This window comes from Cavia porcellus, unplaced genomic scaffold, assembly GCF_034190915.1.
Source record: "Cavia porcellus strain 051 isolate PalLab524CR breed Dunkin Hartley unplaced genomic scaffold, mCavPor4.1 scaffold_11, whole genome shotgun sequence".
NCBI classification, from domain to species: domain Eukaryota; kingdom Metazoa; phylum Chordata; class Mammalia; order Rodentia; family Caviidae; genus Cavia; species Cavia porcellus.
This window is the reverse complement of record NW_026947494.1, coordinates 50,956,674-50,975,377: the sequence shown is the minus strand read 5'-3', so window position 1 is coordinate 50,975,377 and position 18,704 is coordinate 50,956,674. Positions and strand designations below refer to the sequence as shown.

The following is an 18,704-nucleotide window of genomic DNA, read 5'->3' as shown; positions in this document are numbered from 1 at the left end:
TCTCCCATTTTGTTGTTGAGGAAAAAACATAATCACACAAATCAGTCAAAGGCGAGGTATCTTTGGAAAATTTAATTTGGACCATACTTCTTTCCTCACTGAAAACATTAAACACCCCCTACAGTTCACAAAGGGCAGTGGGTTTCCCATGGTTACATACTGTACCCAACTTTCTACATCTTCCATCTTTGCTTTTATTTCCTAAAAAATGCTTTAAAGGTTCCTTGCAATAAACGGCAAGTAAAACAAAGTAAGGCTTTATTTTGTCCTTTTCCTCTTTATGTACTGCATGATGGAGGAATAAGGAAGGAAGACTAGTTATACCAGTGTTGGTGATCCAGGGACTGCTGCCAGTCCTCTGAGGCCCTGATGCATCCCTGTGAGGGACCTGAGGTGGGCGAGTGCTAACCAGCCTCTCCAGCATGTGGAACTGTCCCATTCAGGGCACTGGGAGCCGCCCAGTGCTCACTGGGCTGTCAGCCTTCGGGAATAAAAACAAACAAGGACCGAATCATGACCACAGGTCTTTCATCTGGCACTATGGTACCACAGGTTTATGTTTGGGCCTTACAATGTACATTTACCTACTAAATCTTTATTGAAAATTTTAAAAAAGTCTTTACTAATTTCTGTATCAGATTACTAGAGTGAAAATAAAAGCAGCTGTCTAATAAAACATGTTTTCTATGTAAGATGAACACAATCCCTTGCAAGATAATCTTGGCAATGTATGTTTGTCACTATTTATATATGTTTGCCTGGTGGACAAATTTCTTTGAGTCATCTAAACAGCTCTGCCAATTTTTCAAACTTGTTTCATTAGCCGACATAAAGATAAAGCAGTCAATTTTAAACTAATTTTGGTTGCAGAAAATGTCTCAGACATTAACCTTCATCTTCTCAAGAATACATGATTAAAAGATAGAGAGTCTTCTCATAACAGGAAATTAAGTAGTTATTGTCAATAAATGTACCTCTAGTAAACACAGGGGCCCTTCATAAATATAAAATTAAATTCTTCTGAGGAATAGGTTTGTGACTTTACTTATGTGGAATTTACATTTTATCTTTATATTTTTTAGTAAAAAAGTGTGTCTCTTTATTTCATCTTCATACACAAGTGACCTCTCATTTCAGCAGGCTCGCACAAACACTCGGCAGATTGAGTTATTCAGCTTGTTTCAGAAAAGGGTGCAGTCATGTGGCATGTGCTCTTAGAATCCTTGCAAAAACTCCTGGAGTTGGGTGACAATCTCTGTGTCCACTGTTTCCATGAGAGACTGGAAGCCTTGTTCGCCCAGGACCTCCTGCTGTGCCTTGAGCTTCTCGTAGATGAACTGCTGCAGTGACACCGTGTGCACAGGGTCCTTCAGGGCCAGCTATGGGACACAGAGAAGAGCCAGACTGAGTCAGAAAAGCATGAGTACCTATTACATGTAACTTGCTATAGTTGCCTGTAATATCTTCCCCGATAACTAAATTGTTCCTGCCTCTCTTTTCACAAGAGATTCTAAAGTAGTATTCAGGTGTGGTGGTACAACATTCTAACTGCTACTCTGAAATAGAATAATAGAATGGAGAAGTTTCAGCTCAGCTTGGACAACTTAGCAACTCAGACCCCATTTCCAAAAAACAAAAACAAGTCAAACTAACAAAGGATGGGTAGGTAGTGTAGCTCAGTACAAAGCCCATTTCATTCCCTACTATTATGGAAAAAAATGTAACATGGCAGAAAAATTTCACAGTAAGTCCGTCCAACATAAACTTTTTAGGACCCACTCAAGGTAAGTTGTTCTGATTAGTCCAAGAACTGAAGATTTATCCATTAAAACATCAAATTCTAGTAGGAAACATTTGAAAAGATATAGAACATGCTAAAAAGCATTTTACACAATAGTCCTGAAATCGCCTAAGGACAGAGGTTCGACTGTGGCAACTCAGCAAATGCCCTCTGGATGAGAGGAGACACTGGCCAATGCTAGACTGAGACACTATTTACTTTCATTTGTGTGTTCTTAGTTGAGAAAAAGTTTAAAGTTGGACATGGTGGCTCATTCCTGTAATCCCAGCATTTGGGAGACTGACGCAGGAGGACTGGCCCAAATTCAAGGCTATCCTGAATTATACAGCAAGAATATCATGTCTTAAAAGCACACCCTGCAAAAACAAGTTTAAACTTTTATTCTTCTGGAGCAGGGGATTTAGTTCAGTGGCGTAAGTGCCTGCGTGGCAAGCATGAGGTCATGAGTTCAATCCCCAGCACCAAAATAAATAAATAAATAAATAAATAAAATTTTATTCTTCTCAGTTGGAATATTTGGAAAACAAAAATAGTACAGTAGTACTCTGCTCCCTAAAGATAACAACTCTGCTCCCTAAAGATAACAAAATGCTTTGATTTGTTTGCTTGTGGTACTCTATATTGAATCCAGGGCCTTCCCTCTGAGTTACATCTCCAATTCATTTTTTAATTTTAATCTTGAGACAGGGTCCTGCTGAGTTGCCTTTCCTGTGCTCAAACTTGTAATCTTCTTGGTTTTTCAGAGTGCTAGGATTATAGGTATATGTCACCATGCCTAGCCCATTTTTAGTCTTTTATCTATGACATAAATATATGTAAGTGTATTAGATATATCACATTATTAATCCTACATTTTGCACTTACAATAAAAATTCTAACAAACTTTAAGCATTCTAAATCTACTAATAGTTTTTTATGTTATAGTTATGTAAAAATGATCATAGTGGTACAATTGGTTCACAAACTTAATTTGTCCTACAGTTTTGGAAAAGATGGCCAAATTTGTGTTTGTGTGGGAAAGATGGGCATGGTTATGTGTGTCTCCTGATGCAGAATTTGCAAATAAAAACAAAATTTTTCCAATTCCTTTCTTTGTGAACCAAATTACTTGCAAACAAAAGCATTTATGAACTGAGGTACCACTGTATGATAAAATTTTAACTATGATTTTATTGAGTAACCTGCCACAAACACTTGCATGTTATTATATCATCAGTCTCTCCTCTACATTTCAGCTTAATTTCTTGAGATATCTGTATCTAAAGAAAATTACTACAGTAAAGGGCAAACACAGTTTTTAATTGGAGACATATTATCAAGTTCCCTATGGTCTGTATCAATTTAAAAGCCTTAAAAATTTTAAGCTTTTGACAGTCTTGTTACCATTAGTATGATTACTACTTAAATGTTTTATAATTTAGTAACAGAAAATGCACCATTGTGGTAAGCTGCTCATTTTTCTCCTTGTCAATAATCGTGTACATCTGTAAGCCTTCATTTAAGTAAAGTACGTAAGTTTTGTGTCCAGTATAGCTCAGTTACAGTCATAGCTACTCTTTGAGCAATGTCAACAGATTTAAAAATAATGATCACAAATAGAAAATACAACTGAGAGGCAGAGACACAAGTCTAAAAATTGAAACTAAATCCCATATATGATGGAGACCTGAGAATCCAAGACAAGGAATAATTCTAATACTCATTTCTCTGGAAGACATACAGAAAAACACTAAGAACTTCAAACACCAAGACCTGGTTCACAAGCCTGAAGATACCATTCTTTAACTTTGTTCTTTTCATTAACACACACTAATAGCCATTGTTATTTTAATTACTAAAAATCAGACATTTTTCTAAAAAGGATATAGACCTTTGCAAACATCATAAATTACTTGCAACAAACTATCTGCTTTGAGCACAAAGAAACGGAGTGTTGCAGTCAGGGGTTGTATACAGAGAACAACTACAATCAGGACATAGAGTTTATATTTTTATAAAGGTCACCAGGAGTTAACACAGGAAAATGCAGGCAATCTATCCGCAACACCGAAGACACAGATTCTTTAGTCAAGAGCCTAAATCCCACAGCAACGTCCCACATGAGTCCAGATAAAAACCCAGAGCTCAGGACAATGCCTCCCACGTGTCCAACTGGAGGTCCAGAGCCCACAAAAAGGACTCAGGCCAATCTCTTTTACGGATCCATGCTGGAAGACCCAAGGGTCAGCGGTGGAAGCCAGAAAGTCTATGCCAGCAGGATGAAGGAGCTGTGCTAGTGGGATGAGGGTTCTATGCTGGAGCTGAGAAGTCACACTCTCAACAAAGACCAGGGCTATGCTGAAACGCACCACAGCCATCCTCAGTGACATGAAGGCCCCAAGCTCCTCCGAAGACAAGCACAGTCGGGTACATGCCAGGAAGCAGGGTGACGAGTTCATCCTGGAGACCAAGCAGCACATGTCTTCCCCTCCGGAGCCAGGAAGCAATGCTCAATGTGAGGACCAGAGCTTCTCCAGGAGAACCAACGGCTCAAACAGCAACATGTAGGAGAACCCACAATGCTACAATGCCTCATCACCTCCCTTCTTCTCCACCTATTTATCCTGGAAACTTTCCTCAGGTGGAGCATCTTCACTCAATGCCATGCTGATGTAATCCAGCTGGCGTTAAGTTGACCACTAGTTCTTAATCCATAACACTTAGCTTGAAATTAATGTTTATGAAATCCTTCCGACTAATGAACTGCAATTGTAATAGTGTAATAGTCACCAGAAATGACACGGAACGCTGATATTTTCAAAGAACTTAACTATTACCTTTGTACAAACAATGACCACATAACTTACAATAACTTTACCAGATATTAGTGTGAAAAAAATAAAGAATGGGCTGGGAATTTAGCTCAGAGGTTCAAGCATTTGCTTGGTAAGTGCAGGGTCATAAGTTTGATTCCTGATACCAAAAAAAAGACTACAAGGTTTACCATGTAGTTTTCCCCGACCCTCACCCCAATGAACCCAAGGCCTTCACAATGACTTGAATCCTCATTCAGTCAACAGGGTTTCACTAAAAGCTGCCCAAGCTGACCTACAACTTGCAATCTTCCTGCCTCAGTCTCCCAGAATTGAGGGATTACAGGTTTGTATCCACATGCCCAGCTCCAGAAGTATGTTCTTGATAAAGTAATTATTTTCTAATGTATTAAGCAAACTCTGTTGTTGGAACAAATATACCCCCAGATAGATGTGATAGACTTTCACTTTCAAAATATCAGTAAAATAGTTTCTGTAATTGTCATTATGCACAAATAGAAAATTCCGGACATTATATACAAAACAAAAAGAAAGGATTCCAAAATTGGAGTGGAGGTGGCTAGCAATAGAGACTCCCAACACTAAAGACCAACTTTTTTCTTGCCTCTTGCATCCATGCTCGGTGCTCAAGATGCCAGAAACCTGGAAATGACCAAGAGCACAGGCAAAAAGCATCAACAAAAGTCTGCTTTCTCCCGACAAAGGATCAGGAGAGGGATAGGTCAGGAGAAGAAAACCTTTAGACAATAACTGGTCTACTTCTGCCAAACATCATGGAGAACACTATGCCCTACACCCAATGCCAAGCTGTTACAAGAAAGTGATTCTCTCATCCCATCACAGGATTGGTGGAAATCACCTGGGAAGTGTGGGGTCTCTTCTTCCCTAAGAAGGTCTCAATGAGAGCACATGCAGAATCTGGCTTTCTATACACATTAATAGTGAAACTGAAGCTTCAGTCTTAGCAGGACACAGTGGCAGAATCTTTTAAGCTCAGCACTCAGAGAGACAAATATAGGAGGATCGCAATTCAGTGAGATTTTTGTCTCAAATAAAAAGGGTTCAGTGTGAAGGCTTGAGCTCAATGATCCTCAGCACCAAACATACATACAAAAGCATTAAATAAAATTCAATATCCTACCCAATAGCAAAAATACACAGGTTTTTAACAGAAAACCATCTGAAACATCAAAAGGAGGGAGCAGAGGAAGGAGGGGACTGAGTTTAACCTAAATGGGCAATAACAAGAGATTCTTCTGATACAAATACTCTGTATTTTGACTCTTATCAGTGTTAACATCCTGGGTACAATACTGTATATGGTTTTGTTATTTGTTTTCATTGTAGGAGACTTGAGTAAAGGGTACATGGGACTTTTTACATTAATTCTTCTGTTTACATGTCAACTTATGCTTACCTCAAAATAAAGGTTTTTGTTTTTCAATGTGACTTGTAGAGTCTCTCTGCTTTAGACTCATCCATCACCCTCTCGTCTACCAATCCACAATGATATGACCTTTGAATATTTGGAACTGGAAACAGGAGAGAATATAAACTACTTCCTATCTTATCATACCTATTAAATTAAGCAGTCAGATTCTTAGAGCCCTGACCCCATGACACCTCCATCTGCATTAAAATTCTATTTAACAACTAAATCCCATGACAGCTATCCCAATGGTCATTCTGTTTCTGATACAGACTCCTAGGAACATTCAGCATCAATAAACTTTTTAAAAGGATCCTTTTCCTTTCTCAGATATTTTTACAATGTTCTTGTATCCCATAACCTTGCTATGGTTTATTAGTGCTAACAGACTGTGTAACATATTAATTCCTTGTATTTCCTAGAAATAGGTTCATGTCATCTGTAAATAGTTTTACTTCTTTTCATTTTTTAAATGAGCTTACACATTGCTGCCCCTTTGAAGTCAGTAGATAAAATTTATCTTACATAGGAACTATCTAAAATTATTCTTGTTTCTTGCTGATACTAATTTGCAGTGTGGAGACCTAGTATTTTCTGAGTTTAGTTTGTTCTCTAATGACCAGGTACAAATGACAATATACCAATAACTGTTCATTGTATATTTAAAGATAAAAAGATAAAATTCTCTCAGCAGTTTCAAACTATACAGCACTGCACTTTGCTCTCATCTTAAAAACTATGTTCCCGGAGGGTTGAATCCACCACATGTAGAATTTTTGTTTGTTTTTCTCCCCCTACCCCAGACTAGAGACTGAACTCAGGACCTTAGCACTAAGCTATACAGCCCGCCTTTTGATTTTTTTTCTTTAAATTAAAAGACAAGTCACTAACTCACTAAGTTGCCCAATGATGGGCCTGATCTTGTGATCCATCTACCAGTGGTGGGATTACAGATGTGTACCACCTTACCTGGCTGCACGCAGTTTTTATGAGTCATAGTGATTATTCGACCCCTCTTCCAACCCACTGTATCAAAATTATAGACTGCCTTAGTTTTCCTTCCTAGTATTTTTTAAATGTAAAGAAAGGTTAATCCCATCATCTAAAAATAAGTAACCTTTCATAAGTGATTCTACCATCTCACCCTTTTGTGGGGTATGGTGTTTCCTTTCACTGAGCATCTATGGCTCCATATTATCTCTATGACCTAGGATAGCAAATTTAACACTCAGCTTAAAGTTTTCACTTCTATCACGAATGCATTATCAAATAACACACATGTGCATCACTTGTAGATATGCCAATCATAACAGGACAGAACAAGAATCATCTTTAAGTTGCTTTAGTTTAGATTCTTTCTAGTCTTCTTTATTGATAGGAACAGGTCACAATTCAGAGTGTTCACTAATCTGGCAATTTCAATCACACAGAAAATATAGGGGGTAGGTAGGGCAGTTTACAGAGAATTAACTTCCAAAGGTATGTGAATAATCAAAACAGTATGGCATCCAAATGACCAAATTCAAAATTATTCACAGCAGGATTTGAAAGCGCTCTCTCTCTCTCTCTCTCTCTCTCTCTCTATCTGTATGTCCAGCCCAATGAATACTGGGATTGCATCATTGAATTCTGGGTTTCACAGATGCTAAGTAAACACTCTGTAACTGAGCCACAGATCCTAGGCTTTTTTTTTTTTTTTCTGAACTGCCTAAATTAGACTTAAACTTACAATTTTTCTGATTCAACCTCAAGAACAGCTGGAATTATAAATGTGTACAACCATTATAGTTTATTCTTTTAATATACAGTATTTCTAGCAAGTATGATTATCTTTATTTAGGTAAATTTGAAGAGATAAAAATCTGTTAGAAGCAAAAACAAGGGCAGCAGCATAGAAGCTCACTGATTTCCCCACATTATGGAAAGAGACAGAAAACAGTTTTAAAAGGACTCAAATTGGGTGTGTGTGTGGGGGGACACCTGTAATCTCAGCTATGTGGGAGGTCAATGCAGATGATCATAATTCAAGATGGTCTGGGTAACTTGAAAAGAATTTTGGTCTAAGATAACGGTTTCATCATGCAGTTCAGGCTGGTCTTGAACTCACTATGTAGCCCAGACTGCCCTTGAACTCACAGTGACCCTGCGGCCCAAGCCTCCCAAATACTGGGATTACAGGTGTGTGTCACCACGCCCAGCTAAGAGATTTTTGTCTCAAAATAAAATTTAACTGAAAGAGAGAGCTCAGGGCTCATTGGGCCTAATCCCTGGTACAAACAAAACAAAACAATCAGGAAAAAAGAACCCAGGATAAAGGGAATGTCTGGTATTCTGGATTGAATCCTGAAAGAGTAAAATCTGTCTGGAGTTTGGTTAACAGATACATACTAGTGCTGGTTTCTTATTTCTGGTAAATGTACATTTGTTAAATGTAATATAAAATATTAACATTAAGGGAAACTAGGTGTGGTGCATATGGAGACTGTATCTGTCTTACTTTTTGGTAAGTCTAAAATTATTCCAAAATAAAAACATTATTTTTAACAATGGACCAAGGACTGATACAAATACATCCCTCTACCCTCTATGGCTATTTGGAACAGGGAGAAGCTGCTCTAAAACAGAAAGCTTACACACATGTTCAATTACACAATTTCTAAGCAGCTAGCCTGGCAAGTTTATTTATGAAATGAGAAAAATTCATGTCCCCAAATTTTGAGTGCCAACTATAACTGGTTTTCTTCAAGTTAATTATACCAGCAGAACTAGAAAATAGATTTCTAAATTCCTGGTTTTATTCACTTTCCATTATTTCCCCTCTGGTCCTCTAGGAGGAGAAGGAGGCATATAATTACTTTAAAAATATTTCTGTCATCCCTGGTACCAAGTAATAAAATTTCTGTCAAAACAGTTAAAAGATAAAATCAGATACCCTAATAGGCTTTGCTTCATTAGTAATTGATAATTATCCAGAATTCCTGGCTCTTGAGTAATACCAGGTCAACGAATAGCCAAACTCCATGCTTGATTGCTTTCTTTAAATGATTACTTTAACACAAATAGTTTTGGAGAAACTGAAGCCTTTTCATATATACCTCAACTTATATAGTGTTGTTTTAAAGGACATCCATTTTTTCATAAAATAAAAATACATATACATACATACACATAAAGGATGTCCAAGCTTTTAGCTCCTATAGTGTTACTTACTAGGATATATGCCTCTTGATCTTTGAGAATTTTATTTTTTGAAACAAACTTTCCCATTATATTTCATGACATTTTCCATTATATTTTACTGCATAATATAATCAGCAATTTCATCTAGCAGGAATTCACTTTCCTTATGTGGCATATCATGTCATAACTTTTTTTTTTTTTTTTTTGGTTCTGGAGATTGAACTCATGACCTCATACTTGCCAGGCTGGTGCTTGGGCCGTAGAGCTACATCCCCAGCCCATAAGTCACTTTTTAAACCTTAATGTATCCTATGTTAATTTTTCAGAGTTATTTACTATAAAGTTATTTCATAGGTATTCTGATAAAGGAGAAAAAATTATCTTATACCCTAAAATAATATTGAACATTTGTTTAAGAATAGTAATATACTTTCCATGAAACTTGGAGGTTATATATATACATATACTAAGTATAAAACAGATCAGAAATCTTAAATAAAAATTTACTTAGAGTGATGCATTAACAATATGGCCTTAAAAATTTCTCAGTCTAATTAAAATATTTCTGGTTTAAAAGTTCTCTTCTTTGCTGGGTGTGGTGGTACATGCCTGTAGTCTCATAATTTGGGAAGCTGAGGCAAGAGGACTGCTGTAAGTTTGAAAGGGCAATCTGGGCTACAAAATGAATTTGAGGCCAATCTGAATTACATAGTGAGACTATCAAAAAGACCAAAAAAAAAAAAATCTGTTTTGACCTGGAACTATTTCACTGTGACTATCAGTTTCTAACATATACTAAAATATCTACATTTCTAAAATCCGTTTTACTTAAATTCTCCAAATTCTGTGCCTCAGTAAGACAAGGAGTCCAGCAGATACCAATGAGAACGCAGCTCAGCAATAGGGCACAGCAATATAAATTCAATCACTAATCACATCCACTGTGAAACCCAAGATGGCTTTTGAGGACAGTAGACTACAATTTCTCAGTGATAACTTTACAAGTAAAAGAACTACTGGACTTTATACACTAGGTCTAGAAACTTTAACACCCCAATTAAAAGTGATGGAAATGACAGTGTATATATATCTCAGTGATAAAAATTAAAATTCCAGTTTAGCAAATAGTTTGTGTTTTAGGTTTCTGACAACTATTTTTATATTGCCCCTAGACTATTATACTTGGATATTTTTGTTCTACTTTAAATTTTGTTTTAGTATGCCTTTATTACAAGGTGCTTCAAATCTTTGTACAATAAGCTTGCAGAAATATACAATTTAAACAATTACCTAAAGCAATCATTTCAAGCCCAGATCTGAGTAATACAACATTTGCTCAATGTCTTTGCATTTGTTTCTGTATTCAAAATCTTCATCGGAGCAATTAAAGAAGAATCAAAATATTGTGTCCACATCTACTAAACTGTAAGCATAAACAAGCTAGGTACAGGTTGGGATCTCAACATGGACATATTTCATTTAAAGGACAACAGTGAGGACAAAGAAAGAAAGGGAATTCCCCAACATCAAAAAAATTCTTATACAATAATGCTTGGCAGCACAATGGATGATATGGGAAATTTTCTTTGAAATGTTGATAAATCAAATCCAAACCCAACCCAATCCAATTGCAGAGATTCTAATTTTAACTGGTTTCCGCCAACAAAATTTTTTAAAACTCCCCAACTGACTGTGATGCACATACAAAAATAAGAAACACAGTTACAGAAAATCTGCAGCAAAAACTCTTAAGAACTCAGATTCTGTAAAATTTTCAGACACTTTAATTTCACTAACATAAAAAATATAGACAATGCACTAAATAACACACTGACACTTTTTAACAAAGCACCTATGCCAGTAATTTTAAACTTTGCAAACTTTAACTCCGCTTTACAACCACTTAACTTGCTAGAAATTTTTCCAGACTTTTCTCCCATTAGTGCCACTAAGGCATTTCTAAATAATTCTACTTTATTTCAATCAAGCTAGAAAATGTTGGTGCCTTTTCTCCTTTTTGTGAATCACTATTCAAGCTCCTCTTTAAGAAGGAAAGTACCTATTATAATATATTGGATCATGAGTTTTCAAAGTTTCAACTTGATTCAAATATTTTGGTTTAAAAGTCTTTTGTTTCACTGTAACTGTCAGTTTCTAAAATATATATATAATCTGAATTTCTAAAATCTACTGTTTTTATCTCTAGAATTTCAAAAATCCAATGAGGGTTTTGTCAAAGCCATAGAGCTGGAACTCACTGAGTTGTACTGTCTGCCCATCTCAGAAATGCCATCTGTTGATTATGAAGATTTCTTAGGAACAGTGAGTACTGGGAAAGCTGAAATAACTACCTACACTCTTTGATGTTAACCAGAGAATATTATGCTAATATTTAAAAGGGAAAAAAAAGCTCAGAAGTCAGAAACACTTGGTCACAAATACTTTGCCGGTAAGGTATTGCACCACTGAGCTACATTCCCAGCCCCCAGTTGCAAGCACTTTAAAAAAGGAATGTTGAGCCTGAATTTTTACTTTTTGCATCTATTCTAATAAAGAAAAACTATAGCCTTCTTTGTTTTATTCTATTTTTTTTTTTAGGTACTAGAATAGTTAAAATTACTATAGGATTATCAGTTTCTTAAAACTTGATAGGAAGAAAGGTATGAAACAAAGAAGGGAAGGAAGAGGAAAGGGAAAAGGAAGACAAACTATTCCTATAGGATATCATAAATACATCTGAACTAACATTTTAAAAGTGATTGTATATTTCAGTAAAACCATTTGAAATGAATATATCAAAACTATTGAGAGACTTTACTTTAGCATGCAAGGGTGCCATCGTAGTTTTAAAACTGTTTCTATTGGGACCTAAGTAGGGTGGGAAAGGGAATAAATATTTTATTAGAAAATTATTCATTCTAGTAATATTTATCTTTTTTTTTTTTTTTAACCTTTTTATCAGTACCAGGGATCGAACTCATGGCTGCCAGCTTGCAAGGCAGGTGCTTATGCGGCTGAGTTAAATCCCCAGGCCCAATATTTATCTTTCATTGGCTTAGAGCTGTATATCAGGAGTCAGGTTATGAGCCTTAATCCTCTAAGTTTTATATTTATATTCATTTCCTCATTTATTGGTTAAATAAACTAATTTGTCTTTTTTATTGATAATTTTAAAGAAAAAATTTTACTAATCAATTTTAGTATTTTCTGCCAATACAAGCTAAACATAATGCCTTTCTTTTATTTTCCTAAAGCTCACTTTTTCTTTCTGTCACATCTTGAAATGAGTTCTGAGTTCATTTGCTTTTCATTTTTTATTTTTTGATGATAAAATTAATTAAGGCTATGAATAATTAAGTTGTGCTCATATTTTTTAATGTGTAAAAATCTCACTGTTTTGCATCACCTAGTTGCAAACTGAAAATTATCTTTCAAAAGACTGTTTCAAAAACTTTAAGGGACCAATATTCTTCTCAACATTGAATTTCGAGCTTTACTTCACCGTGGTCAGATAATATGGTACAAACTGTTCTATGATTATGTTATTCAGATCTATCACCAAGTACCCATTTGATCATTTTAGAGTCAACTAAACATACCAAATTACAAGACTATCACTGCTAATCAGTTACAAATTTATTCAGAAGTCTGTGGGGATGATATGATACCATAAACAGAAATAAGGAGAAAAGCAGAATAAGTTTTGCACAAAAAAATTGTTAGATTCCTGGATGCATTTTTAGAATCCTGTAAGAATGTGCTGCCTTTTGAGATGAATCCTTACATGGCTTGTGAAACTAATTTTACTATGAACCAATTTTAACAATAAATTAAGGGCTAGGTTGCTTTCAATTTTTAACAAGGCAATCTCTTTAAAATAAAAACCAACATCAACACATAATTACACTAATAAATAATAGAAAAATGTTTTCCTTTGATTTATCTTACCTTTAAAGTAAAAAGACTTTTATAGGATATTTAGATGTGCCACAAACATTGTGATTAAATTAGAAAGCAGTCAGCTACATATCTTCAAGTATTCTCCCATGCCTTTGACTCTATTACTCCTTTTCAAAAATCCAATATTCATTCTTGCCCATTTTGTGTATATACTAGAAAAGTAAGTAATGTCACAATACAATGATCCTATTATATATGGATACAGGTGATATAAAGAATGCAGGACGGATTCTGGTTGTGCTCGGAGAACTGTGGAGTTTCCAGCACTAGGCGGGTGCACACTATACCCGGAGCCCAGCCTATTTGGGACTTCTGCCCCATCTGGGTGCAGAGGAAGAGCTGAGCGGATCTGGGGCGCCTGGGTCCACCTCCCGGTGTGTCTGGAGGACTGTGGATATCTCAGCAAGCAGGCGAAATCACCAGTTCCAGAGGCCCCGTGGGCTGCGTAAGTGCCCAGTGCACTCTGCCCCAAGCCCAGACTGTTCGGAACCCTCCAGGCTTCCAGGTGCAGTGAAGTGCATAAGTGGGTTTGAGGCATCTACATCCGCCTCCCCATTCTGGCTGCGCTTGGAGAAGTGTGGAGCTTCCAGCAAGCAGGTGGGCGCACAGTGTGCCTGGAGCGCAGCTTATCTGGAACTACGGAGTTCTAAACAGGCAGAGGAGGGCCATTGGTTCTAGAGACCCAGTGGCATGGGGGAATTGGGTGCCAGAGTCCCAGGAGCTGCAAACATAGAAGTGGATTTCCAACAGACCCTGAGGAACCTTTCAAATAACACTTGAAACACAGAAATATAGGAAAATGACAAAACAAAAGACCAAATTACAACCTCAAACCTCCAGCCCATCTAAAGAAACCCTAGGAGGGATGTATATAGAAGAAAATATATGCCATTCACCTCACATATCAGACATAATAGCTACTGAAACTAACAAGCAACTCCAAGAAGCTTTAAAGGAATTCAAACTCGAAATAATCTCTCAGGTAAAAGAAGAAATGATAAAAGAGATGAAAGAAATTCTGAACATATCTAAAGAAAACACAGTTAAAAAATTGGAGGAACTGAACAAAAAGATAGAATCCCTAGATGAGCAATATAAGAAACAAACAGAATACATAATGCAGATGCACAGAGATATACAGGAAATAAAAAACTCCACTGAAAGTTGTCAAAACCGGCTCAATGAAAGTGAGGATAGATTTTCAGACCTTGAAAACAGGATTGCAGCTAGTGAACAGGAAAGGAAAGATCTTTTAAAAATAACAAGAAATCCGGAAATAACAATTCAACAACTGCAAGATGATGCAAAGAAAAATAACATAAGATTGATAGGGATTAATGAAAAAGAAGGGGACAACATAAAAGATGTCAAGAGGATATTTAGAGAAGTAATAGCTGAAAATTTCCCAAGCATGAGATCAGAAACTGACATCAGGATCAGTGAAGCCTACAGAACTCCAAATAGTAATAACCAAAATAAAACTACACCCAGACATATAATAATCACCATCCCAGAAATCCAACACAAGAATAGATTATTAAAAGCTGTCAGAGAGAAAAGACAGATCACTTATAAAGGAAAAACCTATCAAAATCACAGCAGACTTCGCATCACAAACAATAAAGTCAAGAAGAGCATAGAATCAAGTATTCCAGATCCTAAAGCAAAATGATTTCCAAGCTAGACTGATGTATCCTGCAAAACTATCATTCAAAATTGATGGTGAAATACGATACTTCAATGACAAAGAACAGCTGAAGAACTTCATGAACACCAAGCCAACCTTGCAAAAAATATTGAGAGACAGTTTAGATACACAAAGGAAAAAACCACTAAGCAAAGCAGATGAACAGAACAGAAAGATAAAGATGCAACAGCAGAGAGATAACATGTCAACAATAAACCAGCATTTAACAGTTATAACCATTAATGTAAATGGTCTCAATGCACCAATCAAAAGAAACAGACTAGCAGAATGGATCAAGAAACAAAATCCAACCATATGCTATTTACAGGAAACCCATCTAACAGAGAAGGTTACTCACAGACTGAAAGTCAAAGGATGGAAAACAATACTTCATGCAGCAGGAATACAAAAAAAAGCAGGAATAGCCATTCTGTTTGCAGACCATGTGAACTTTAAACCAACAATGACCATAAAGGACAAAGAAGGTCACTACATACTCGTTAGGGGAAAACTCCAAGAGGAAGAGATAACTATCTTAAATATATATGCACCAAACTCCAGAGCACTCAGTTATATAAAAGAACTATTAACAGAAATGAAAACTCAAATTATCAGTAACACAATTGTAACAGGAGACCTTCATACGCCATTGACACCAGGGAAAGATCAACCAGACAGAAAATGAGCAAAGAAATAACAGAACTGAATCACACCTGTGAACAAATGGATTTGATAGACATATAAAGAATGTTCCACCCAACAACATCAGAATACACATTCTTCTCAGCAGTACATGGATCAGTCTCTAAAACAGACCATATATTAGCTCACAGAACATATTTAAACCAATGCAAAAGAGTTGAAATCATCCCTTGCATGTTACTGGATCATAGCGCTCTGAAATTAGAAATCAATGATAAAAGACACTGCAAAAATCCCACAAACACATTGGAAACTGAATAACACACTCTTGAGTAATCAGTGGGTCAAAGAAGAAATTAAACAATACCTACAAGAAAATGAAAATGCAGATACAACTTACCGGAATCTGTAGAATACAAATGAAAGCCGTCCTCAGAGGAAAATTTATTGCACTGAGTCGCCACATCAGGAAAACAGAACGAATACAAATAAATAACCTGATGCTACACCTCAAAAAGCTAGAAAAAGAAGAGCAAGTCAAGCCCAAAGCCAAAAGAGAAGAAATTATAAAAATCAGAGCAGAAATCAATGCAATAGAGACTAAGAAAACAATGCAAAGAATCAGCGAATCAAAGAGTTGGTTCTTTGAAAGAATAAATAAAATTGATAAGCCCCTAGCCAATCTTATTTTAAAAAGGAAAGAAAAAGCTCAAATTCATGCAATAACAAGGAAAAAGGTTAAATCACTACAGACTCTACAGAACTACAGAAGATCATCAACACCTATTTCGAAAACCTCTACTCTCAAAGATTTGATAACACAGAAGAAATAGACAGATTCTTAGAAACATATGAAGTACCAAAGCTAGATCAAGAGGATGTAAAACTGCTGAATAACCCAATCTCTATCAATGAAATTGAACGTGTAATTAATTCCTTAACTAAAAGGAGAGCCCAGGCCCAGAAGGATTCACTGCAGAATTCTACAAGAAATACAAAGAAGACCTAATGCCGACACTCCTCAAACTATTCAATGAAATTGAAAGGAAGCAATCCTTCCTAAGTCATTCCTGGAAACAAATATTACTCTAGTACCAAAACCTGAGAAAGACCAAACTAAAAAAGAGAATTATAGACCGATCTCCCTGATGAACACAGATGCAAAAATACTCAATAAAATATTGGCAAATAGGATGCAACAAATCATCAAGAAGATTATACAACATGACCAAGTGGGATTCATCCCAGGAATGCAGCGATGGTTCAACATACGTAAATCAATAAATGTAATCCACCATATCAATAAAGCCAAAAGTAAGAATCACATGATCATTTCTATAGAAGCAGAAAAAGCCTTCGATAAGGTCCAACAGTCATTCATGATAAGAATTTTACAGAAAATTGGAATAGATGGTCTTTACCTCAATATAATAAAGGCCATTTACGACAAAACCAATAGCCAGCATCATACTAAATGGCCCAAAATTGAAGGCCTTCACTTGAAAATCAGGCACAAGACAAGGATGTCCTTTATCACTACTCCTATTTAATATAGTACTGGAAGTACTAACCAGAGCAATTAGACAAGAGAGAGAAATAAAAAGGGTAAAGATAAGAAAAGAAGAAGTTAAATTATCATTGTTTGCAGATGACACGATACTCTACATAGAAGACCCCCTAAACTCCATTGAAAGACTCTTAGATACAATAAATAAAATCAGTAATGTAGCTGGATACAAAATCAATACTTAGAAATCAATAGCATTCCTATACACGAACAACAAAATCACAGAGAGGGAAATAAGAGAAACTGTACTATTCACATTAGCAAGCAAAAAAATGAAATATTTAGGAATTACTCTTACGAAAGAAGTGAAAGACCTATACAGGGAAAATTATAATATACTGATAAAAGAAACTGAAGATGATCTCAGAAAATGGAAAGACATCCCTTGCTCATGGATAGGAAGAATAAACATTGTGAAAATGGCCATTCTCCCAAAAGTGTTATAGAGATTCAATGCAATCCCAAGAATGCAGTCCCAAAAATACCATCAACATACCTTATAAATCTAGAGAAATCACTCCTAAAATTCATCTGGAACCAGAAGAGACCTAGAATAGCAAAGGCAATTCTAAGCAGCAAAGGCAAGGCAGGAGACATCACAATCCCTGACTTAAAGTTATACTACAAAGCAACAGTAGTAAAATCAACATGGTACTAGAATCAAAACAGAGACGAAGATCAATGGAATAGATTAGAAGACACAACCACAACTACAAACACACTCAATAACCTTATCTTTGATAAAGGAGCCAAGCAGGTTCACTGGAAGAACAACAGTCTGTTTAATAAATGGTGAAGGAAAAACTGGCTCTCCATTTGCCAAAAACTAAAGCTAGACCCATGCCTATCACCATGTACTAAATTAAAATCTAAATGGGTCAAAGATCTGAATATTAAAACAGAAACACTAAATCTATTGGAAGACAAATTGGGTAGAAACCTTGAAGACATAGGGGTAGGTTGAGAATTCATGAATAGGACTCAAACTGCATGGAAAATACTTCCCAGAATCAGTAACTGGGACCACTGCTTATTAAAAAGTTTCTGCCTGTCAAAAGAAATATCCAGCATAGTGAAAAGAAAACCCATAAACTGGGAAAAAATATTAGTGAACTCTCCCTCAGACAAAGGATTTCTCTCTAAAACATACAAAGAATTAAAAAAATCAGACCCCCAAAATTCAAAGATCCAACCCAAAAATGGGCATCTGAGATTAATACGCACTTTTCAGATGAAGAAATACAAATGGCAAATAAATACACGAAAAAATGTTCATCATGATTGGTCATTAGAGAAATGCAAATTAAAACCACACTGAGATACCATCTCACTCCTGAAAGAATGGCCAGGATCAAGAAAACCAACAACAACAAATGCTGGAGAGGCTGTGGAGAAAAAGGAATTCTCCTACACTGTTGGTGGGAGTGTAGACTGGTACAACCTTTGTGGAGGTCAATCTGGAGATTTCTCAAAAAGCTGGGATTGGAAGTCCCATTTGTTCCAGCTATTCCGCTTCTATGCATATTCCCAGAAGAACTGAAAGTATCATACCACAGTGATATATGTGCACCTATGTTTATAGCAGCACAATTTGTAATCACCAGATCTTGGAAACAACCCAAGTG

The 18,704-nt window shown here is 36.1% G+C and overlaps 1 protein-coding gene across 3 annotated transcripts in view; it reads right to left on the bottom strand.

The window, feature by feature from the left end:
* Ipo11 (importin 11) overlaps nt 1-18,704 on the bottom strand; it is a 231,452-nt gene that overhangs the window by 40,370 nt on the left and 172,378 nt on the right. For 2 of the 3 annotated variants that reach the window (XM_063258230.1, XM_063258228.1), the window contains one exon: nt 58-1,379. The exons of the other annotated variant lie outside the window; for it this stretch is intronic. In XM_063258230.1, coding sequence (XP_063114300.1) covers nt 1,215-1,379 — 165 coding nt within the window. In that variant the 3' untranslated portion in view covers nt 58-1,214. Of the gene's footprint in view, nt 1-57; nt 1,380-18,704 lie in introns of those variants that run through there. 3 annotated transcript variants of the gene reach the window in all.